Source organism: Nymphaea colorata, chromosome 2, assembly GCF_008831285.2.
Source record: "Nymphaea colorata isolate Beijing-Zhang1983 chromosome 2, ASM883128v2, whole genome shotgun sequence".
In the NCBI taxonomy this organism is placed as follows: Eukaryota; Viridiplantae; Streptophyta; class Magnoliopsida; order Nymphaeales; family Nymphaeaceae; genus Nymphaea; species Nymphaea colorata.
Window position 1 is genome coordinate 11,885,066 of NC_045139.1, and position 24,237 is coordinate 11,909,302.

Consider the following 24,237-nt stretch of genomic DNA (forward strand, 5'->3'; position numbering starts at 1 on the left):
ATTCACAAAACATCGTTTAAACTTTGAACAATAACAAACTACTTCTTAGATATCAAACTACTTTACAAACAACCACCTCTCTAATGGTTGTGAATGTGAACAGGTTATTTGTTAGGGCGTTCCACCTGTGACAGTAGAATGTCCCAATTGCCTCATGCCACACAAGAAGATGAGCCATGTGTCATCAAACAGTTGAGGCATTCCTCCGTCAAGTAGTTGGGGCATTCAACTGTGGCAAGTGGAATGCACCAACACCCAAGTCACCTTCGTTGTGAGTGGAAAACATTATGACCCATGAGTGTAAAGAATATATCCTTTACTTCGAATGCCGTGATTGGAAACCAAAGGTTTTTCTCCACTTTTGTCTCATGTTCTGATGACCTTCACCCGTCAACACCTCTCTCTCTCACACACATCAATGGATCTCAGTTGTGAAACTTGAAGATTCCCCTGCACAATCATAGAAATCCCACTCCGATGGGATTGGTCCTCCCTAGGTAATTGGAGATGCAAGATAGGAGTATCCCTTTACTACATTAAAGAGAAAGATTAAGGGAGTGAGTGCATCTTATGGGTAACGTTTCAGCATCAATCAAGAAAGCGCTCCCCTCTTGGAACTCATTTGATGTATTTTCGTGTTGAAAAAAAGATGATAGAATGTCGCATGAGTTCTCTCATTGCTTATTAGTTGAATTACACATTAGAAAGCTCAATTTCTTTACTCTCGGTAATTCAAAATGAAATAGGGACTAGAATCAAGTTTTGCCCTAATTTGAAATGAAAGAGGGTTACTATTCCAGTAGTTTTTGTAAATGGAATGCCCTCCCATCAGTACAAGAATCAAGTTTAGCCCTAATGGAATTATCTGCTGCCTTTCAACCCTTTTTAGAGAACCAGTTATCAGCTTGATCTTAATGAATATAAAATTGAAAAACAAAATATTATATGATTTTGACTCATATTTTGTTTTTTTTATATGTTATGCCCTCTCCTTACACACTCATGCCTTGACATATGCTTCTCCTACACGGTTCAAGCTACTTGTAAGGAATACCTGGTAGCAGCAACCACGCCATAGCAGATATGCTATTAGTTTTGTGCTACCTTAAGGGGCCAATTGGCAACTGTAAGAAACTGTTCATACCCCCAAGAACTTGCCCAAAAAGTAAAGACAAATTCGTGGAACAATTTAGCATAATATTCTATGAAGTTGCCTCGAATTCTTTTGGGTAGGTTTATTAAACAATAACATTTTATTACTGTTGCCAAGTGGACCCTGAGCATTTTCATATGGTAAAGCAATACCACTCTCCTTTTATTTAAAGAAAAGCATTCCTTTGTCAAATTCATAACCTAATTCTACTCTAACGCGATTGAACTAACGATGGTGACAGGTAGAATGGCTTAATAACCTGCTCCTCAAACATTAAGCGCCTATTCATTCACCTCAAAAATTTGAGGGGTGATTTGTCGATTCACGAGAAGATAGGTCTTAGTTTGTAAGTTCTTCTAAAACAAACAACCTGCTCTGCAATAGAGAGTGGATTTTCTAAAATTTGGTAAAATAATGCCGGATTTGGAATATTAGAGAAAATAATCTACTGAATAAGATATTTTAGTGTCTGGCCTGCGCAGTTGGAAGACTCGCAAATGTTGCTAGAAACTAGAAAGGTTCACGTTCAATCCAAAGGTTAACTGTTCGTGGTGTTAACTATGTGAAGCTGAACCAGATGAGTGTCGTAAGCACGGTTTATGGGGCACCTAATCAATGGGTGCCCGCTAAGGATTACCCACAAGTCTCTTCCTCTTCTTCTTCTTCCTTTATGAGACGGGAATCGACCGTCCGGACCCGTTGGAAAAGGAAAGTCGGAAGACATTGTGTCCGTCTTAATGGTAAATTGCTTTCCCCGTTCTTTTTTGTTGTGAATGTGGCTGGTTGTGGCAGCATGCAAATGATTGGTTGCTTGTTTTAGGATTGGGATTGTGCATTCCAAATATTTGCTTATTTGCTTAAGCTATACTGGTGTTGATGCTTTTCTTTGTTGCTGAACTATCGAGACGTTCATTTCTTGCTGGGTTGGAATTTGTGTTTTGTGCCTCAAATGTTTGTTCATTTGCTTAAACGTTATCGTGTGGTTGGTTTTCCTTGTTACCGAAGTGTCCAGATATTCATTTCTTGCTTGACTAGAGTTCGTTTTGTGCATTACATATGTTTTCTCATTTCCTTAAGAGTGAATTAATTTGGTTTCCGTTGCTACTGAAGTTTCGAGATTATCATTGGTTGCTTCTTTGTTGCTTGCATTGTTTTCATTCCCTTCACTTTTAACTGTATACTTGTTCTTTTTTTCCTATTATTGATTGTCATTGCGCTCTTGCTTGTTTGAAATTTCGATAGTGCAGTTAAATGATTGACCATTTGCTTTATTCACCCACATTACAATTGTGTGCTTGGTCGCTTTTGTTATTAAAGTTTCAAGATTGCCATTGGTTGCTTGTTTTAAGTTTGACTGTGCATTTTAAATGATTGATCATTGTCTTCAATGTTTGTGATCTACTTGGTTTCCTTGTTATTAAGAGGTTTGTTAACAGCTGCTAGTTTTGTGACTCAGAAGGGGGCAAACAAGATGCAGGTTGCACGTCATATGCTTTGACCAAATCGAAGTTGTCAAATACTTCAACCATTTGTTTTACACTATGCTGTATCTTGTAAAATAGTTCAACATCCATTCTTTACTGCTGCTGCACAAGTTTCACGTCATATGCTTTGACCAAATCGAAGTTGTCAAATACTTCAACCATTTGTTTACACTATGCTATATCCTCTAAAATAGTTCAAACTGCGTTCTTTACTACTGCACAAGTCTGTACAAGCTCCACCCGTCAAGGCCAGATTATGTCTGCAACAGGCTTTCTGAAAGCCAGATTGTATCCCAGCTGGAACGTGCCTACCACCTTTTCAAAGGAAAACCACAAATTCTTTTGAGGAAAAATCTTCTCTATACAATTCAAGATAGATACAGTAGGTGCTTCATCTGTTCCTAATGTGAATGGCTTATATAATGGGCATTGACAAGTTCAGCAGGTTTTATTACCCATTGAGAGTTCCAAAATCAAATGCTTTGACTGTACCAGCAAACACATGTTTTCTATGCATAGTTATGTGGAGTTCAACTGTAATTTTTATAATTCTATTTTTTCCAAACTCGGATTGGAAATGGAAAAGCAGATTAATGTTGTTGATGCTCTCTAAAGAGTGGGCTATGTTGAAATCTATTGAAAGATGACTGTTATCACCAGAATAATCAATGGAATACTATCTAGGAGAATGCTATAACTCTTTTTTTTTTTTTACAGGTCTTAGGGTCAGGGCAGGCTCACCTGCACCCAAAACGACTCTTCTAAAAAGTGAGGGTCTTCAAGAGGTAAACTTATTGTATTTTACTTCATTTTCCTCGGTTTTTAGACTAATTTGTGTGAGCTTTTCTCCTGGAGGATATCAAAGGGGAATTCCACCTTTGCCATGTCTTTAGTGAATGTTTGACAGCAGCCATGATGGTTTTGTATGCATACTTGCTTTGAATAACTAGTATGATTAATTTCTGAGACACAGTTTGGATGTGAGAAAAATAACATTACAGAGGGCGAACCTAATCATATCAACTGTATTAAACCATAAATCCTTTTCACTGGGCAGTGCAAAATAAAGGTTTTCGATATGATAAGTTTTATTTGTTCAGTAGCCTGTATGCAGTTCACTTTTGCACATGGGCTCATTCGAAAAACAACAGACATAATTAAAATGGTATTTGGACCCCTGGATTCATACCAAGCACACACACATGTAGAAGATAAGTCCAACATTATATTTGTAGAACTGTGTATATATTCAAGTATGCGGTAGTAGGTCAGTAACCCAAAAACTAACAAACTCTCTATCTTCAAGCTAGTTGAATCCATACTCTTATACAGGGAATGCACCAATTTAGCCATATGGAATGTAGCATGGATTTGTCATCCACGATGGGGCTTAAAGATATGCTTGATACATGTTAACAGTTAACCAGCCAGGGATTTGAAACCGACATATGGAATTGCAAATCTAAGAAAGGTGACCTTGCCTTTTCTATGCTGGACAAGTTTATAAAAGTGCATTGAATCTTTTGCAAGAAAATTGATGTGTAAGATATAAATTTATTTGTGCAGCATACTGGAAACATATGTCAACTCTATTTCTGTAACTTTGATACATGTTACTTCTCAAAATGGTTTCATGAGATGCATCCATCTTCTTTTCTGGCTGCTTTTGTTTTTCCAAATACATATTAGTACAGTTGGTTTTTTAATTTTTGGTTACACTAAAATGATCTTATTGAACAATGAATATCTACAGTTGCTACTGTCAAAGAGATTCTCTAGGCTCACATTGTTTTTCACTGTTCACTTCCATTTGTTTGAGGAAGCTTTCCCTTTCTTCCTCATCTGTGGATTTTATTTTGTCATTTTAAGGATTATTGCTGCAGTGTTCTGAATTTTGTTATAATATACTGTAGTACATATTGGAGACGAATGCCTTTCCTCGTGAGAGCAAGTTTTTGAAGAGGTTAAGGGAAGCTTCAATGGTGCACCCAAGGTGTCTTCCCTTGCCTTTCTTTATCTTTCTCAAGATTAACTAGTGATTGGTTGGCTCAACTGAGGAAGCTTGACCTCAACAGTTTATTTTGTCACTAGAACGAACGAAATGTCAGGTTTCCACCTCATGTTAATGGAGATGCCATGCAAAAGTTTTCAAGCTGAAATTTCTGAATTACTCATCAAGGACCCAATAGCTAACAACCACATTAAGATGAAACTAAAAGGATCATTCAAACAAGGGGATGAGAGCACTGTCACATATACCGTGTATGGGTATTATACGGCGAGGAATTTCAAGGGTATAATACAACAAAGTTGTATAATATCTTGAGAAAATGTCAGCAAATTTTTAAAAAATTTAAAGCATTTCTGAAAATATAAAAAATAAAAAAATAAAATACAAAGAACGTGAAAAAACACGGATAATACGTGCTTTTTTCACATTTTTTTATTTTCTGGTGTTTTTTTAAAAAGACGTGTCTAATTGCCGTTTTATACGGAGGACTTATTTTTCAGGTATTATACGCGTTGTTTTTCAATAATACGTGTTTTATGTGTCAATCCGACTCGTGAGAGAGAGAGAGGAGAGGGGGTAGGGGGCACGGTGCAGAGAGAGTGCATTTTAGCTGATAGATATATGTTCTCTCAGATATGGAAACCTTTTGGGTCTTCCCATCTTGATGGACTCTACAGATCAAGAATATATTATTTTTTTGCTTTCCTGTTTGATGGTCAAGTTCTGCACATGGTGTACCATCGGATGAAGGGCAGCTGTTGACTCTTCTTTTAAAGCTCATGAAGGCAAAGAAGACAATGGAGATTGGAGTGTTCACTGGTTACTCACTTCTTGTTACTGCTCTTGCATTACCAGAGGATGGCAAGGTAGAAACTGGTTAGCTTGGTACAACAAGACTTTGAGTTTAGACTTAAATAAAAATGTGGACTTCTAGCCAAGTTGGCATGGGTCTATTAAAACAAGTCCCAGTTGTTTGCTTAATGATATGGTCCAATTTGCACTTTTTGATTAACTCCAGTCCTCCATCTTAATGGATCCTACATGCTTTTTTGCAGGTTATTGCAATTGACACAGATAGGGAAGCTTATGAGATAGGGTTGCCATTCATTAAAGAAGCTGGAGTAGATCACAAAATCAACTTTTTTCAGGCTGAAGCACTGCCTGTGCTTGATAAAATGCTTGAAGAGGTTTGAGTCTTGCCTGCACTTCTATGATGCTATTTTTTAATTTTGTAATAGAAGTCCTGGATATGGTATCTTGCTTAATTGAGTCGACCAATCAGGCATTCTGCTGAGTTTTTGTTAAATTTCATCAGTCCAAACTAACATAGTGCAAAGTTTTATTTCAATTGTCACACGTAAGACTTCTGTTCTGTGATGCTGTGTTGCAGGACAGGGAGGTGGGCTCTTTCGATTTTGTATTTGTTGATGCAGATAAAGAGAACTACATCAATTACCATGAGCGTGTGATAAAGTTGGTGAAGGTTGGTGGCTTGATTGCTTATGATAACACTCTTTGGTATGGTAGTGTAGCTGAATCAGGAAAGAATTACAAGGACATGCCAGATTTCTTTCCTCGTGTGCGTGAGTGTATCATCACATTCAACAAATCATTAGCCTCAGATGACCGAGTGGAGATCTCACAACTCTGCATTGGAGACGGGCTCACTCTTTGCTTGAGACTTTCTTGATATCTCCTGGAAGGTGACTGGAAGCTATTTATGGCCTTTAAAATTATGTATTTGCCAACAATTGCCTACTGCCAAGTGCGCAGGGGTTGAACCATTATATAAGGAGGTTACGCTTGCAGAATTCTTGGGACCTTTCCAATTGCAAGTTCAAAAGTATCCTCCGTCTTTGGTAGGTCTACGTTAATCTTGGGTTATCTGCTTTGCTTCCAAAGGATTCCATTGAACTAAAAATAGTTTCTGAACATGCTTAAGTTTGGCTATAGCAGGAGATTTGCTCTTCAAAGTTTAGTTGGATCTGTTTGTGGTAGTATCTTTTGCCCCTTGTTTATCACTTCCTTCTTCAGCTGTATTTTTTTATCAAACTCTTTTATGAAGGCTCTCTCTCTCTCTCTCTTCTCTCGCTTATTTCTGTTCACTAATATGTACTTCATTGATGTATGATTTGTTGGTCCACATACATAGATTGAACAAAGAAAAAATGTGCTTAGCGATCAAAAAGGGGAGAAAGCTTAGACAGTAGGCTCAGGCTTGGTCTCATTTGCAGTTCGAAGCAAAGGGCAAGTATTGGATGAAATAGTTATGAATTGAGATGAAAACCTCTGTCATCTTTACGTTCTTCTGTCACAAACCCGACCCACTGAAACCCACAGAGAAAATACATTCCAAGCTACCTACTCAACGTGAAAGTAACACTGGCGTCACGCCAGGCCCGAATGGAGAAAACAATTGGCTCTTCTGACTCCACTTCGCCCTGCTTTCTTCAGTTTCAGCCCTTCCTCTCACATTATTTCTCTTTCTCAATTTTTTTTCGTTGCTGGTTAAAAGATCTTGACTGGATTTTCATCTTAACAAACATAAAAAATAAGGATCTCTGTGTGTGTGTGTATATATATGTTTGTGTGTGTGAAAAACATGTACCTATCAAACCCTCATGTACCAAACTTTGATGAGAATCTCAAGGATATCAGACAAAAAGATTAAGTTATAAATATTAAAACTAAGCTGCTCTTCATAGAGTTGACCCTTCAAAAGGAAGCGGGAGAGAAAGAAAGGAATTGTTTCCTTAATTGCAACCTTCTTGTTTCCTTTGGGAGTTGCTTGGGATTCCTGAAAAAACAATTGAATTTATGTATTTGTAACTTAATCTTCATTATGCAATTCCATCAAAATTGATGGTCTAAACGATTCTCATCAAATTTAGTGTATGAAGATATGCTACCTGTTTTCCATATTTTATAATAATAATATATAGAATATTGGTGTTACCCCATTCCACTTAGGACAGTTTTAAATCCAGACCCTCAAGATTGAGCACTAAAACTTTTTTGTGTAATATTGAATGTATACTATGCTAGTCATTTTTTTAGTTCAAATGCATTTTTAATCATAAAATAATTGATGTCTCTTAAAATATCATAATTTTGATATTTGAAAAAACAAAACTTTACATAAGAACAACTTGATTAAGACATTGCTTGTATTAAATTAGTGGATATAAACATGTACATATATATTAGGGAGAGTCGGGCCCCCAAATACCCGACTTGGGTTAGCTCCACTTGGCAAATTTTTTAACTTGGCAAATTTTTTTAATGTCAAATGACTGTTAATTATATTCAGCACCGAGGGGTTGCCATAAGAGATGAGGCGGGATTGGTAGTTAGTCAGTCTGACTATATTTTGAGCTCTCAACCCTAACTCCCTGAAAATCAACCTTCTTGAATGACTCAATCACATCAATTCTATTCATCAGTCAATTCAGGGTGCCACATCTTATACAATATTTGTTTTTACTTAAAAAAATTGTTAAATTTTTTAGTCAGTCTTCCCCCCTTGGCTCCATCTAACAGTGTTTTTATCATTAGAATCACGTGCATTTTACTCGCAGTTGCTTTATTATTCTAGACTTGCCTAAGAAATTACCAAAACGCCCTCGTATTTTTTAAGTGCAAATATGAATAAAAGGTTATCAGTGTAATGTACTCTTTGAAAATAACAAAAATACCCCCTCACACTATGTGAGCTAGACAGCCTCCCGGATAAAGGGTATGCCAGCAATATAATTATCAGCAATATAATTATCAGTAAGATTAGCCACAATATAGAAAAGTCAGCCCACTTATGGAATTAAATCCAAAAGTTTGGTCCCAGTGAAAGGTTTTCGTTTTTCTCGTGGAATATAAATACCAACCCTTCCATTCTTCAGGTTGTGTTGATTATATTGAACTGGGGAGGACTGGAGAGGCCGAGGAAGAGATTAGGGATGCCCAGCATGGCTCCGAAGAAGAAGAAGCTTCTCCTCAGAAGCGAAGCCCTTCAAGAGGCATCTATCATAAGCATTTTCCAACCTTCTCTCGTTTCTTCTTCTTTCTTTCTTTTTCGTTTCAGGCGTTTTAGTTTCTCTGAAGTCTGAAGAATTAAGACACTTGTTAATTCTCATTTCTGCATGACTTAATTATGCATAGTGTTGATCTTGTTTCATTCCCCCTTTTTTTTTTCTCTTTTACAGTACATATTGAAAACCAACGTCTTCCCCAGGGAAAATGAGGCACTGAAGAAGCTTCGAGAGGCAACCATGTCCCATGAACGGTGCTCTCTCTCTCTCTAGCTGAGTTCATAATCTTGGTTCTGTTCGGATCTCTTTCTCTCCCCAAGCTCATGATTTTGATCTTATGCTGCTCTCTCTCTCTCTCCCCCAAGTTCATCAACAGAGCGTGCGAACTTCAATGAGTTTTCTGTGATATACCAAAACGAGCCGAGGGCTTATACTCAGCCATCTATATCCACATCCAATAACGGCTTCTCGATACAATGCGGCACAGGGACATGGCTAAACACACCGCGTGTTGTGAGAGGCTGGCTAATTTTTCTGTCCAATAATCACGGGAAAGACAAGAAACAATTCCAATCCTTAGATCTTCCAAAGGTTAACTGTTGAAAAAGAAAATAATGAGAAAAAGTTAATTAACGATGATTTTTATCTTTGTCTTTTTGGGAAGAGTGCACCTAACCCACACACGCTTAGAATTCAAGATCTTTAAGTTGACAATAGCACAAGATAAATAAATAACTTGCAAATCTCAAAATTGACCTGTTCATTAGAAAAGTAACGTTATAATTGTTGTTAAATATGAATTTGTTTTGCATTTTGCCCTAGGACATATCAAAACAAACAAATATAAGCCTTCAAATATCTTGTTATTAAGAGAAATATCATCCAGGAAAGTTTCCTCATGAAAATATGTGGAAATTGTCTATGTACGTTAATACTATATAAAATACACAAACACACAGACCAAACTAACTTACAAAAAATATTATATGTCTTTAGCATGTCAAAAACATACAAAACTTTCATAATAAGTGATTTCAAAAGCACCGGTTTACGGAATTAATATTTATATGAGTGAGTGAATAATGACTCTTGCTATCTAGAGTCACCCAACCATCTACCTATAACCATCCGTCTTAAGAACATGAATAGTTTATAGAAAAATGTGAAAACTAATTTTAAATGATAAAAATGTCCATCACCTTTTTCTCTTTGTTTTTCTCTTAACGGTCCATCATGCTGAATAGGATGGCTCTGGCTACATGATTAAATGACGTTGAATAGCGAGAGTCACAAACACACACACTATATATATATATAGGTGTGAGTAAATATGCTTCTAACATGACTTATTAGTTCATTTCAGATAACAGCAATCGATCTAAATAGAGAAACCTTCGATAATATTGGGCTTCCATCCATGAAGGAGGCAGGACTGGATCACAAGATCGACTTCCTTGAAGGAGAGGCACTCCCTCTTCTGGATAAGCTCTTGGAAGAGGTAAGCAATACTTTAGGCTCAAATTTTCTCGTCATTATAATTGGCTCGATCTCAGATTCCACCATTTCTATTGCTTTCAGATCCGAGACATTGAAATGAAATCGGATTTGAATTTTTTAAATTGAATTCATCCGTTTATTTTCATAGACTTTCTTGCCTTTAGGCATGTCAATGCACCGCACTCGTATAGAATTTAACTGTTACCATACCAAATATTACTCAAACCAAGTTGGATTCAAATATAGGAAATAGAAATAGAAAAAAAACACCCGAATGTGTTTATTATTTGTGGTTTGCATTCACAATTGTTTAACTTGCTAATGAAAGGCTTCTCCATTAATATAAAAATAATTAGAATATAAGAAATTGTTGCTCCAACGGATGGCGCAGGGAGAAGAATGCACCTATGATTTTGCATTCGTGGATGCGGATAAGAAAAACTATAACCATTACCATAAGCGCCCAATGAAGCTGGTGAGAGTTGGTGGCCTGATTGCATACGACAACACGCTTTGGCACGGTTCTGTGGCTGAACCGGAAACGCTCACCATATCGAAACCCGGAGAAGACCCTCACGAAAACTTCATTGATCAAGTGCGAAGGCTTCAACCTCACAGGTTTGTACCGGCGACGGTGTCACCCTGTGCCGGCGCCTTTCTTGACTTGTGGTCTGTGTTTGGATGGGTGTTGTGTTGGAAAAGTGACTCACTTAAAACTGTTTCTAGACTTAGTTGTGTGGCCAACTCTCCGTGTTTGGCTGAGAATAAAACAATTTGCTTGAAATTGTTTCCTAGCTTTTCCCTCTATTAATTTGCTACGTTCCAATGCTCACTGCAAAGTTTGGTTGTGCTACATTTATACGAATAATTGGAAAGCATGAACTTGTTGAGTTTCGTGATTAAAGATAAAAGGTGCCTAATTTATAAATGACATAACAGAAACATGTCTAAGTTTGCCCTTCCCAGGTCTAATTCCAGCAACCAAGTGTAAAACATTGAAATATAAACTATGGTTGCACCTAAGTTTAAAGTTACAGTTTGTCTTTTACAACTGTAACTTTATTTGAGAAGCTACCTTGTCCATTTGTTTTTTTTCATTTTTTTCTCAGCAACTATTTGAGTAAGTTATATTCTTACAATTCTGTCCTTTCATTAATTACAATGACAAGTCACCTAAAATGTAATTTAGAGGAAGGGATTAATAATGAAAAGAATTTGCAGCTAAATTTTGCGTTTCTCCTGTTAATTGAAGTTTTTCTGTTTAGTCTTTTTTTTAAGAGTTTTTCTGGAAAAGGTGGCCTATTTAAAAAGCCACAAGCTTTGGCCTTTTATAAAAAAACATACAAAAAAATTGACCCAAAAACTTTGTCTAGCTTCACTGCAATGGGATTTTTTGAAGACTGGTGTGGCTGCTAGTCCTCACTAGCTACACTATAGTTCCCCCAGGTTATTACGGGTCATGGATTTCTGGACCAAATCCATAAATAACCTAAAAAGTAAAACCCTAGGTCGTAGCATTGGGCTGTAGAAGCCAGAAAATTAGGGGAAGGTGGCCGTGGCTCCATCTGGCCCCGTTGATTCCGCCCCGATCCATTCCCAAAATTGTGGGAATGCAACAGTTCCAAAATAACTAGATTTTTTTTTTTTATCCGATTGGTTGCATTTGGTAAGAAATTCTGAATCTAATGAGCAAATTGGATTCGAATGGGGCGGATCATTTTTTACAAACCAGATTTGTATGGTATTCCATTATTTTACTGTCGCAAGTGGAACCTCAAAACACCGAAGCTTTTCCCGTGTCTTTATGAACAACTATCCAATAAATAATGCAGTTTATATGGTATGGTATTTGGATCGTATGTTATAATAAAAATGACCAAAATGTCCCTACCTGTTCAATGCACTACTTTTACCCCTATAAAGGCAGACGTAAAATGTGAAAGTTTTTCATACTATAAAATTACCAAATTAACCATAGAAGAACATGCCTTTCCAATTTAAACGGCATGTCATGGATAGCATGTTTATCAAATGCAGGCATGAAGTAAAACAAGAAAAACAAGAAAGTAAGTTAATGATAGAATATAATATCATAAAAAGTCATACCTAACATTTTTTTGTCTCTCGAGTTAATGGAAGTAAATTTCACATTCTTATTTGATGTTTCTCTGTAGGCCATGATTTTCATTTCGAAAACTATAAGAAATATAGTTCATTCTGAAGTTATAAGTACAAGATATGCTTCAGATTTTATTTTTTTTTAAAAAAAAAAACTTTGGATTTAGTAAAAAGAAAAAAAACAGCACGGATTTGTCATTTTTCCAAAATATTCTTAAAATGTTAGAGCAACTAATGATTAGGGCCCAAAATGATCTGCAACAGGCCTGTTACCCATCCCATTTAAATTGGGGCCGGGCCTGGCCCGAACTTAAACAGGTCCCGGGTCTAGACCTTTTATCTAGTCCCTGTCCATGAAGAATTTGGTCATTTTAGTCAGAATTTTGCAAAATCAGTAAAGTCACTTTTCATTAATAAAAAACTGGCAAGTTCTCTACACCAATAAAGCGTCTATTGTAAATCACAATCAAACCATAGATGACTTCTCATCAAACACAGATTCGATATATATATCCCCCACAACAAAAATGAAGAGAATCAATTGAATGTCATAAAGGTCTCACAGAAGTATGACATATGAATTACATGAATCTCTGAAATATCTTGCGTACATCATGAATATAAATAAAATACAATAAGAATCACACTAGAAGAACTGAAATATTCTATGTACATAAATGAATATCTTTCACATATTTAAAACTAAAAATTTTAGCATATAAATTTGATTCAAAGAAAAAATTAATCAAACACCTGAAGAGTTAGAATTGAAATATGAATAAAAAATTCTATACAAATTTACCAAAGTAAGCATAGAAACAACTCTACAATAAACTACTTCATTACCAAAAAAGCATTTAACTTTCAACAAACTACAGAAACAAGATTTTGTATGGAAAAGAAATACATTAAACAAATTTTATATACAACAACTTTTAGTATATGACTAAAAGAACATATATACCGTAATAAAATTTTATGTTGCATCACATTCTACTTCACCACCAGAAGAACCTTCCACTTTCAACAAACTACAAAAACAAGATTCTAAGCACATTAATATCATAAGAAAAAGGTTAATTGATTAAACAAGTATTGACCATATTACCTTTCATGTAAATCATTATTTAGATCTTGAATCCAATGTGCAAGCAAACTAGAATTTCAACTATTTGAGGAGAGCTTCAGCATTTATAATCCTTAACAACTCTTCATATTGTGTTTAATGCAGACTCTGGTGTAACTATAGATATTGGAATTGTTAATACATCTTGATAATCCTTGATAAAATTTGGTAGTTATCTTCATTGTTCTTCTATCATAATAGTATGTCAAATTCTTCACCATTCTAACCTCATAGAGTTTATCATACTAATAACTTCTAAATACGAACGAAGCACTTAGATAGAGAAAGAATTTCTATAATACCTCTTGAAATCATCAACTTCTTGAGATACAAGATTACTAGCACTTGCAATTGAAGATCCTCTTTGACATGTAGAATGCACATTTTCATACTTAGCATACAATTTAAGAAGACTAGTTTCAATTTTGTTAAATTGATCTCTTACATTATCATCATCCAACTTGCCAACCAAATATCTCACATATACCAACTTATACTTGGGTGTAAAACGTGTGCAATTGCAAATATGACATTGTAATCTTTCTAGTACTTGTCAAAATTTTCTTTCATTCTATGTGTTAAAGGCTTTATATAATTATTATGAGAAAAACAATGGTGATGCAAATGTGCATAAATCTTATATATTTAATAAAAAACAAATTGAATGTTACTTTTTTTTTGTGGAAGTGAAAACACTAGTTAAAATATCTTCAGAAAATGGCAAAGAGAACTTGCACAATCCCATTGAGCTGCCTAAGGTAAATCCATATAATTAGCATCAATAACAGCTAATTCTTTAAATGTTTCTCTGTAATATAATACATGTTTCAACATTAGAAAAGTAGAATTCAAAATTCCAATGATTAGGCACATCATATGATAATCTTTTCATTTTGCTCGATCCCAGTGTGCCAATACAATATATGAATCTATGTAATCTTTTTGGTGATCCTTTCACAAACTTTACACTCTCTTGAATTTTTTAAATTACTTCATGAATATCTCACCTACCTTCTTTTGTCAATATATTTGCCAGTCACACATAGATATCCCAACATTTGCAATGAAGTCCACATATCACATGTTAATGAGACTCAAGAAACAATCTGGCAGCCTATATTTAATTGGCTAATAATGATTATAGACTACATGGTTTAACGGAGAAAGACAATACATAATTTTTTTAATTCAAGTAGAAAAAAGTTTGAAACCCTTCTGTACCTGACCATACATCTTCATAACAATCGGAAGCTTAACCCCCAGCAAGTTTTCACTTTAATTAGAGAAAAGTTTGAACATTTTTTTTGTGGTGCATTCATTAACTACACTTAAATATCATCTAAACAAGTGGTGGAACTCACATAAGCACTTCTGAGTTCCAATATTTGCACCACTGTCACTTTAAAGAAAAGCCAAGCAGATCAAAAGAACCCCCACTATTCTTTTGTCTCCTTCGGGAGGTACTTGGGATTCTTTGAAAAAATAATTTGACTTTTGTATTTACAACTTAATCTTCATTATGCTATTTCATCAAAATTAATTGTCTAAATGTTTCTCATCAGATTTATTCCATGAAGATATGCAAATATATAGAATAATGGGTATTACCCCATTGCACTTAGAACAGGTTTAAAATCCAAAACCTCAAAATTTAGTACTAAAATGATTTTTGTGTAATATAACCTTATAATACGATCTGAGGGTATATTATGCTAGTCAATTTTTTGAGTTAAATGCAATTTTGATCAAAAAATAATTGATGTCTCTTAAAATAACATAATTTTGATAATTGAAAAAACAAAACTTTTCATAAGAACAACTTCAATTAACGCGTTCTGTGTATTTAAATTAGTGGATATAAACATACTAGGATGCTATATTTTGTTTAAGAGAAATTGGTAATCATCTTGGTTGTTGATCCTTTCAAGATAAATGGTTGAAAGAAAACTAGTGAAGAAAAGTTCTTCAGGCATTAGATCATGGGGCTATGCATTGTAGTGATGCATTTAGATGGCGATTAGATCATGGGGCTATTCATGTTCAACAATGTAGACAATATGAATGCATGGACAGAGATTCATGGCCATAGTTAATTTGATCAATTTTAGCTGGGATTCGGTAAATTCTGAAAAAATAATTCATCATTCCATATTCATTGCATGTAATTTTTTATTTTTATTTTGACATAGCTTTCTCATAAAAAGTCTTCTGCTTTTTTTTTAATGTTTGCTTTAAGGCCAGGCATCCAGTCGGGCTGGACCAATGCTCAACAAAGCAAGGCTCGGACTGGCCCAAAGCATTTGCCAACAGCCCAAGTCTAGGCCCCCTAGTTATCATACTGAACCTGACCGTCAACTTTATGTCTGTCGGGTACCTGGTTAGATGTCTACCTATAATTTGAAACCCTTAACATTTCATATTTTAATATCCCAAAGACCCTTGGTAATGTGCTAAGAGTTTCTAAGAGAGCCATTAGCTACACATGAAAAGTTTTTAAGGAAGCCATCAGCAACACATGAAAATTTTTGAATGGAGTCATTGGTAATGCACCAAGAGTTTCTAAAAAAACTAACTGTCAACGAATATATATATATATATATATATATATATATATACACACACACAGACACATACTTATAAGAGTTAGAAAAAAACAAAATGAAAAATGTTAATAAATGAATTTTAAATATGTGTACATATATCGGGCAGAATTGGGCCCCCAGATGCCTGACTTTGGTAAGCTCGGCCAGGCAAATTTTTTTAATCGGGCTAGCCTATGTGTCAAATAACCAGCCCTAGCTTGGCCCGCAGCCTACCCTTAATTTACTTAGGGGGAACTGCCTTTCACAAGAAACTCCCAAGACCATACTCTTATACTTCAAAGGTTCGGACTTGCTTCGAGGTCTAGGCCCCCGTTTTTGCTCTTTGATGGCACTGCTTGAGAAAGCATAAAAATTATTTTGACTGGTACCTACCATGAACACTAATGGTATGCAATTGTGTTCTTCAAGAGTAGAAACAAAGATGCATGCATTCATAAAATTGGAGCCAGCATTACTGTTTGCAACTTTATAACTAAACAGCATGTTGAAAAAGCTAAATCAGATGACCTTCATAAAAGACTAGAGAGTATAAATTTGTATGCGAGATGAAGGAAATTCTTTAAAGTTTATATGTAACTCCTTACATCTGTTTATTGTTTTCGTCAGTCACTTTTGTTAGAGGTAGTGTTTGATTTAGAAACCCCTTGTCAATCTGCTGCTATGAAAAGTTTGCATGCTGGTATGGATGCAACAAGCCCATGTGCACCTCCATGTTTCTTTATTTGCAATTATTTAGTGTTGTGTCATACTGGTAGTTGCACTTACTTAAATGCATACAAATCTCACTACTGCATAAGATTCAACATTTCTATATAATTGGTGTTGGATCTTTATTAGATCTCAGTCAAATTCAAATTCTACTATGAAAGTTGAAACTGCATGTTGGATCTGAATCCACTAGTAGTGGTGTGGTGTGGCCAAACGTACATACTTAACCGTGTTTACTAGCAGTGAAGATAAACATGAGAGTGATTTTTTCTTTTTGGCTGTAGATAAACATGTTAAGTAGATCTCGAACCTGTTCCAGGTCCATGATTTGGGCCCTTGGCTCCGCCCCTGCTTATGGCATAACAGTCTTTTTTATCAAAGCAGGTCATTTATTAGGGCATCTGATGGAGTGGCTGACGTGTAACATCAAGTGGTTGAGTACCATATAGGAAGAATATCTTAAAAAATAAATCTTCTCCACCCATCATGTTACGCTGTTAAGTTAATTAAAATAAGAATCACATGCATTTTACTGGTACTTACTTTATTATTCTAAAATGGAGTTGTGTTTTTCATAAGAAATTACAAAAATACCCTCGTATTTTTAAAGTGCAAATACGAATAGAAGGTCATCAGTGTGATGTACTCTTTGAAAATAACAAAAATCCTGTCTGAGCTGGACGGCCTCCTGGATAAGGGGTACGCTAGCAATATAATTATCAATATGATTAGCTGCTTGTCCATTAGGATGTGGACTCACAATCTTGTCTTGGGATTTGTGCTACAAGTCAAATTCATGATTCAACCTAAATTGTATTTAAATTCGAAATTGGCTTTCAAATTGAAGTTTTTTATGTGAAATTCTTTTGTAAGATTTTGAAATTACATTATCAATTGAGATGAAAAAATTTGAGGTGTTAACAATTACATAATTGTACACGCTACCGTAGGTCTTTCCTGAATGATGCTGAAAGCTCAAAAAACTTATGATATAACAATGGTTTGAAAACAGTATCACGTGCTTGTGTACCAATGTATGTTGTCAAATGTTGTGCCTCTCTTCTAGCAGCTTGGCCCAATAGGTTCATTGCTATCATGTGTTTTGAGCTATTTCTTAAGTTCGCAATAGCCAAAGCTTGAATAATGCCGTGTGTAGAAGGGCCTACAAGAAAAACAAATAAAGTTTGTATATGTGAATCACAATATGGTGATAGACTAATGGACTATCAGTTTTCCCATTTTCATTCATTAACAGTAGGACGTGCATTAGTTGTCTGCTCTTCACTACCTGTACCTTCACTCCACGGTCTCGTTTTCTTTCTCTACATGTGAGTCAATCTCATATGGTCTACAATAAAGCTGGATGCATTTGAAAATGTTGCCATCTAAGAAAGTCAAATACACACACTCCTTCAGCCCATAACAAATTCAATTGATCGACCAACCAAAGGTTGTAAACATACATCCACGCCATTCGTGTTTGGAGCTCTTGGTTCTGAGATTATTAATGACAACAAAATATATGGTTGCTTAATGCATATATAATGTGGCATATTATATATCACCAGCATCAGAGGTAATCCGCTGTAGGTTGAGCTTATATACCTCATACCCCATTGAAGAGGGCTTTAATTACTTCCTACTAGGTTTCTCAATTTCAAGTGTTTTTTTGAGGTACATTATGTTCCTTATTACATGGTTTCTCATTCCAATTTTTATCATAAGGTTTCCTCATTTCGGGTTTTTGCTTCACAATCACAAATACCTAAAACCCATTTGTGTGATGTGCTTTCTAAAAAGATTTTCTGTCATTCCCTTCATATTGCATGAAGAGAAATGGTTGGCTTTTGCATCAAATGTAGGTTGGATTGGTGGACAAGGGGATATGTAAGGCACATAATTAATGGATTCGAGAGGCGGCCGTGAGGGAAATTGGAAGCAAGAGTGTTGGACTGCCCAAGCCTGGTTTAAAGTTGCGTTGGACCTATGCCCGGACCCAACCATCAAGGTCTAAACAAAAACCTGGCCCAACCCGACAGATTTTAATTAAAAAACATTTTAAATATATGTTTGTGATGAAAAATATATATTTTTGATTGATCAGGGCCGAGTACCCTAGAGCCCATTTGATACTTAGCCCGATGCCCACCCTTAAAACGTGTCATGCAGTTTTCCTGTGATACTCTTCAATAGCATTTGTGTTGCTCCAATATATTGTAGCTCCTCCCTAATGAAATGGGCCTGTACCCTAGCTTCATTTTGACTACCAAATGTTGAGGTCCAAAGAATTCCAAAGGGGGCCTTCAAGTTACTAAAAAAGATACCAAGTTCATCAAAATACATATGTTATGTGGGTTCATGCATGATTCTGTATGCAGATACAACCGAAAACATGGTGCATAGTGACATGCACAGTACATATGTCGGGCAAACAAGTAAATCTCTAAAACAATATCAAGAAAGTGAAGCGTGTAGTTGGTTAACACCAATTCTTTATGCATGTGTATTAACTAAAGAGCTTTATTACCTTTTGTTTTGATCCATCTGACTTTCTAAGTTGATACAAGGATAGTCGGAAGCCTTTTAGCGGTGTTTGACAACAGCAATAGCTTGTTACTGTTCCATGAATGCATGAAAGATTGTAATAGAGTCTTATTTGATTGTTATGTAATCATTAGGGTAAATTCAAGGAACAGTAACAATCTAACAGTTCTCATTATCAAATGGACGCTTTATAGGAGACAGTGAGAGTAATAAGTTATTAGCAAAAGAGTTGTTATATTAAAAATTCAAAAACAGAATTGCCACAATGATTAGGTGGTTATAATTTTCTAAAGCATAGAAGTGAATTTGGCCTCCCAATATAAGTTCCATTTCTCTTCAGTAAGTGTGGACATTGGGCCAATTAGTTGACATCTGGGCCGGGCCGATAAAAAAAATCGTCAGGCCAGGCTGGCTTGTGTTGGGCACCCAGCCGGCAAAGTGCGCTGATAGTCATTTCACTTAGAAACTCTCGGCGCAATGCCAATATTTCTCTTTGGAGCATTTAGTGCATTATCAAAGGTTCTTTTACAATACAATCTCTTGGCACGTTGTTGAGGATTTTTAAGATATAAAAGGTAAAATGTTAAGGGTTTCAAATAGAGAGACAGACATTGTATCAGTTACCCAACAGGTATGAAGTTTCGAGCCCAGTCCGATAGCTAAGTGGACCAGGCTTAGGTACCTGGAAAGGCAACAAGCCACCCGAGCCTGACTTTGTCAAGCCTTGGACCAGCCTGGCCTGATGCCCAGCCTTGATTTGCAGCCTTACCCAGAATGGAAGAGAGAGAGAGAGAGAGGCGGTCCAAGTACTGTTGGATAATTTGATGCACAACCTTGATTGGCAGCGTTATAGAGACACAGAGAGGTCCAAAGTGTCAAAGAATTTGATGCCCACCCTGATTTGCAGCCTTATAGAGAGAGAGGGACCAAGTGTTGGGCAATTGGGTATACATGGTCGGTTGAAATCCAGAAAACTCCAAAGAGTTTTTTGATCGCATTTTCGAAGGCAACTGTTGGGGGTCAAAGCTCTCTACCTTCATTTAAAGGCATATTATTTGCCAATTTTGAAAGAGTGGTTTATGTTTTCATTTCTTTGCTTAATTTGACCCAAATAGGGAGTTTCGCGTTGCTTGCCCAAACACATGGCATGTTGAGGCCTGGTGTGCAACTCGGTCTGTTATTATTACAGTCATATTCTCGTCATTTTCACCATCCTGGACACTTGCCTAACCATTCAGCACTAAACTAGAAAAGGAAGGTTTTTGTTAACTCTGCCTTGGTCAAATTTCAAATGTATATATATATATATATATATATATATATATATATATATATATATAACTTTAAAAGTATTTTTATTGAGCTGGTATTAAAATTTTCATTTTTTTTGGGTTCCCTTTTGAAATTATGAAAATATAATTCGATTCTTAAGGAAACTTTTGCATGCATATATGCACACATGGCCGTGGGAGGTGAGGGCCTATATGTCTCAGAAAGTCAATGAACAAGATATCTAATGTTTCAATATATATCAACCCATACAAAGCTACTCGTGTGCCGATCAGACACGTTATTAAAAGGCAATTCCAATTTTTAGCTTGTTTTTTGTGTTGGCAGAGCCAACATATCATTTAGCTTAGGGGAGCAAAAATCTTTCGTTTTTTGCTAGTGAGGCCTAAAATTTTCAACATCGGCCTAGTATGACTTATTGGGGTTTCAACAAGGGCGAAATTACAACTTTTAAAATTAACTTTTACCTAGTAGATTTTTTTTTGCAAAATTTCAAGGGAGACTTGGACCGCGCCAATCTCAGCCTATCACCTGGGCCTTTGTTAGTATTGATAAAAGTTGTGATCTAAGGCAACATATTAGTGTCGGATTGCTTACAGCTTGAAGATATATTTTTAGATTAACTCCGCAAATAGAACAGATGCAGACTGCATTCCTTTCATCCTCATCTGAATTCAAAACACCAACAGTACTATTGTCTGAAGCAGATCTGAACACAATTCACTGGCAAGGGATTGGAGTCTGAATGCAATAAAAAGGAAAAGATAGGGATGTCTTTTTACACTCAAAGATGGAAGCAGGATCAAACATATATTGGCATGGATATTAATCAGATCTTACTTAAAATACTAATCCATATGTAACATGACTCTAGTGGCTCACAAGAGGCAAAGCCGACCTCCCTTCCCCACCTTTCCCCTCTTCTGGGCTCAGGGCTATTTAACAATATGGGTTGTCTTATGGTACACTCTTCAACTTGAGTGTCATGCATGCCACTTCATCATCTGGTATTAGTTTACAGCATTTTCTCATTGTTTTTTTTAACCATCCATCTGCTTTAGATGGGTGGTGTAGGTTATATATATATATATATATGGGATTTGTGGATTACCCTGACTGGGTTTGGACTGATAAATCGTCTGACTTCTCACAGCATATTGCCTGACACATTGCATCAGGTGGCTGTGATTGGACGTGGTTAACTTTTTCATTAATTCAACCATATAATGTATTTCAGTATGGACTTAACCTTTGGAGGGTTGTCATCAGCCTTTGAATATTTGTCACAATATGAGGCACAAGTTATTTTCTATACTCTAAAAATCAACGACTGCAAATGCACCAAACTTGCATTCTTCGGTAATTCTTTTCAAAACACAGGTAAGAAACCAATTTGTAGTTTTCTAACCACAATGTACTCATCATAATGAGCAAATCAACACAAAGTATGAGCTCTAAACTACACAGTCCCTAGCCAAGGGTAAAAAAAGACTAATTTGCATATTTTGCCTTTATTGATTTACAAATATATTTACAAATTCTTCAAATATACATGATGCCTAATTTCCGATAGTTCAATCTTTTAATAAATATATCCAGACGTACAAATGAACTCGAGATGCTAAAAAGTGTAGGATTAAATAAATTCTGATCCTTTTGATGTCTATATGGCCTCCTCATCAGTTGACAAATTAACCTAAGATTAATAATTTTAAATGGTTACAAATTAGATTTATAGATCATTTTTCATGATATTTTGAAAAATATATACCTTTTATTGGTAGAATATGTCTGCATTGTTAGGTATATCAAAAGGGTCTTCAATTCACTGATCAACCAAAGAGCACCATGGATGTCATAATCTAAAGCCTATATATATATATAGACCACACATATACAGTGCTGGAAAGATAGATAATGCATTGCTCCTAAAAATAATTTTTGAAAATTTTACCAGTGTCATGCACATTGGCAATTAGTCTTCAAATCACTTTGTTTAGGAGTGAAAACCATCCAGGCTTGTATCCAATCTAGTCACTACCAAATTCAACTTAATTGTATTTGTATTCTGACTTGGACTTAGACCCATATTTTCTCAATTCTAATTTGCATCGGACTAAAGAAAAATTTGACATTTACTCATAACTGGATTGGATTTTTATCGGATCATAGTCAGCCATTAGAGTCAGATTCGAATTCAGTTATAAACTGCATATTGCAACTCAGTTGGGTCCCTAACTTCGTCCACAATTTGTAAAGCATGACGAGAGTTGGCATCCTCGAAGTGGTCATAAGCAAGCAAGTTCGTAAGTAGGGATGTCAATATATCGGATTTGGATCAGTTACTCGACTGTTCCAACGAGTAGGTACATTATGTGATAATATTTTTATTTTGCACAATTGTAGTTTGCCAACACAATCATGAACTTTGTAATTTTTTTGGTAATCATTTCACAAACTTTATGCAGTCTCGAATTTTTGAAATTGGTTCATGCATATCTCACACACCTTCTTGAAATACTTTCCTTAGCATGGAATAAGACCTCGGGCTCCCATGAATGTTTTCAGTGTTGACGTTGTACTCTCATTTGTAGTACAATTATCAACAGTTATAGAAAACAACTTTGATTGAATGTCCCATGAAAGAATTAACAATATGAGGTGGTGGCCAATGTGTAAAATTAAAAAATAAGAATGCAACTTCCATTTTTTGTCAATATACTAGCCAGTCACACATAGATATCCCAACGTTTGCATTGAAGTCCACATATCACATGTTAATGAAAATTGAGAAACAGCCTTTTGTAAACAATTCGAATCACTGCTTTTCCATCTTATAGATTGATAGAATCTCTCTCTTAATTGTCATTAACTGCTATAATTCAATTTTAAAACAAAAATTCTACCTACATTATAAAAAAGATTAATAAACACAAACATCTAACATGATAAATGTTTTTATCAATTTAAATTTAACAAAATAGACAAGTGCTGCATGAGATTAGAAATTGCTAAGGTCATACTGCAGATAACAATATTATTTAAAATTTAAAAGTATGTATATATAGGGGTGTGTGTGTGTGTGTGTGTGCTAGAGAGCAATGAACAAGTAGTCAAATAGATCTTTTAAGAGTAGTGAACAAACAATCAAACATATCTTTCACAAAGAAGCACAAGCTCAGGTGCACCATGTTGGTCCCTACACATGTTCAAGACTAACCAAAACTAACATTCGCTCATGACCTAAAGGCTGGTACAGTTCAAATCTAACATAATCCTGAAACCTGATTTTGGTGCTTGCAACCAAGGAGGGCATGCAGAATGCTGCTCTGATAAAAGAATGATCTTATTGTTATCTACCTTTTGGGTCCCAAGGCAAATGATGTATATTAAAGCTTGATAAACTTAATTTGAAGATTACAGAACTCAACCTATCTTTGGATCCATAAAAATAAGTAAACAAGTGATAAAAGTATTCTTTCAAAAGTAATAAGAAAAACAATTGCCTATTTGGATCATTATAGGTTCAAATGAAACTCATTACCATAAAAGGAGCCCAGCAAGATAGACCCCATTGTTCAAATACTAACATCTCTGATTTGCTATGCACATGTGATCTCAACTAAACCAACAAGGTGTTTCCACAAATCCACATTAATTGCATATATCTTATTCAGA

At 35.6% G+C, this 24,237-nt stretch overlaps 1 protein-coding gene and 1 long non-coding RNA gene across 3 annotated transcripts; both read left to right on the forward strand.

The window, feature by feature from the left end:
- Nucleotides 1-1,621: 1,621 nt before the first annotated feature.
- LOC116248928 (flavonoid 3',5'-methyltransferase-like) lies at nucleotides 1,622-6,729 on the forward strand. 2 transcript variants are annotated; one of them, XM_031621967.2, is made up of 6 exons: nucleotides 1,626-1,893; nucleotides 3,355-3,422; nucleotides 4,551-4,630; nucleotides 5,370-5,514; nucleotides 5,704-5,835; nucleotides 6,039-6,729. In XM_031621967.2, the coding sequence occupies exons 1-6, from the start codon at nucleotides 1,731-1,733 to the stop codon at nucleotides 6,336-6,338; spliced, it is 888 nt and encodes a 295-aa protein (XP_031477827.1). In that variant the 5' UTR covers nucleotides 1,626-1,730; the 3' UTR covers nucleotides 6,339-6,729. The 2 variants fall into 2 exon arrangements, with proteins under 2 accessions (XP_031477828.1, XP_031477827.1); XM_031621968.2 differs by lacking the exon at nucleotides 4,551-4,630 and having other exon boundaries at nucleotides 1,622-1,893; nucleotides 5,434-5,514.
- A 2,131-nt stretch (nucleotides 6,730-8,860) lies between these two features.
- On the forward strand, nucleotides 8,861-10,836 carry LOC126409831 (uncharacterized). Its single transcript, XR_007572639.1, has 3 exons — nucleotides 8,861-8,927; nucleotides 10,037-10,171; nucleotides 10,562-10,836. It is a non-coding gene; the product is annotated as an uncharacterized LOC126409831 (long non-coding RNA).
- Nucleotides 10,837-24,237: the final 13,401 nt, after the last annotated feature.

Coding starts and splice junctions, on each gene's coding strand:
- LOC116248928 (XM_031621967.2), top strand. CDS start 1,731: ATGAGTGTCGTAAGCACGGTTTATGGGGCACCTAATCAATGGGTGCCC. Junction 4,631..5,369: donor GCTTCAATGGTGCACCCAAG/GTGTCTTCCCTT, acceptor TTGATGGTCAAG/TTCTGCACATGGTGTACCAT. Junction 5,515..5,703: donor CATTACCAGAGGATGGCAAG/GTAGAAACTGGT, acceptor GCTTTTTTGCAG/GTTATTGCAATTGACACAGA.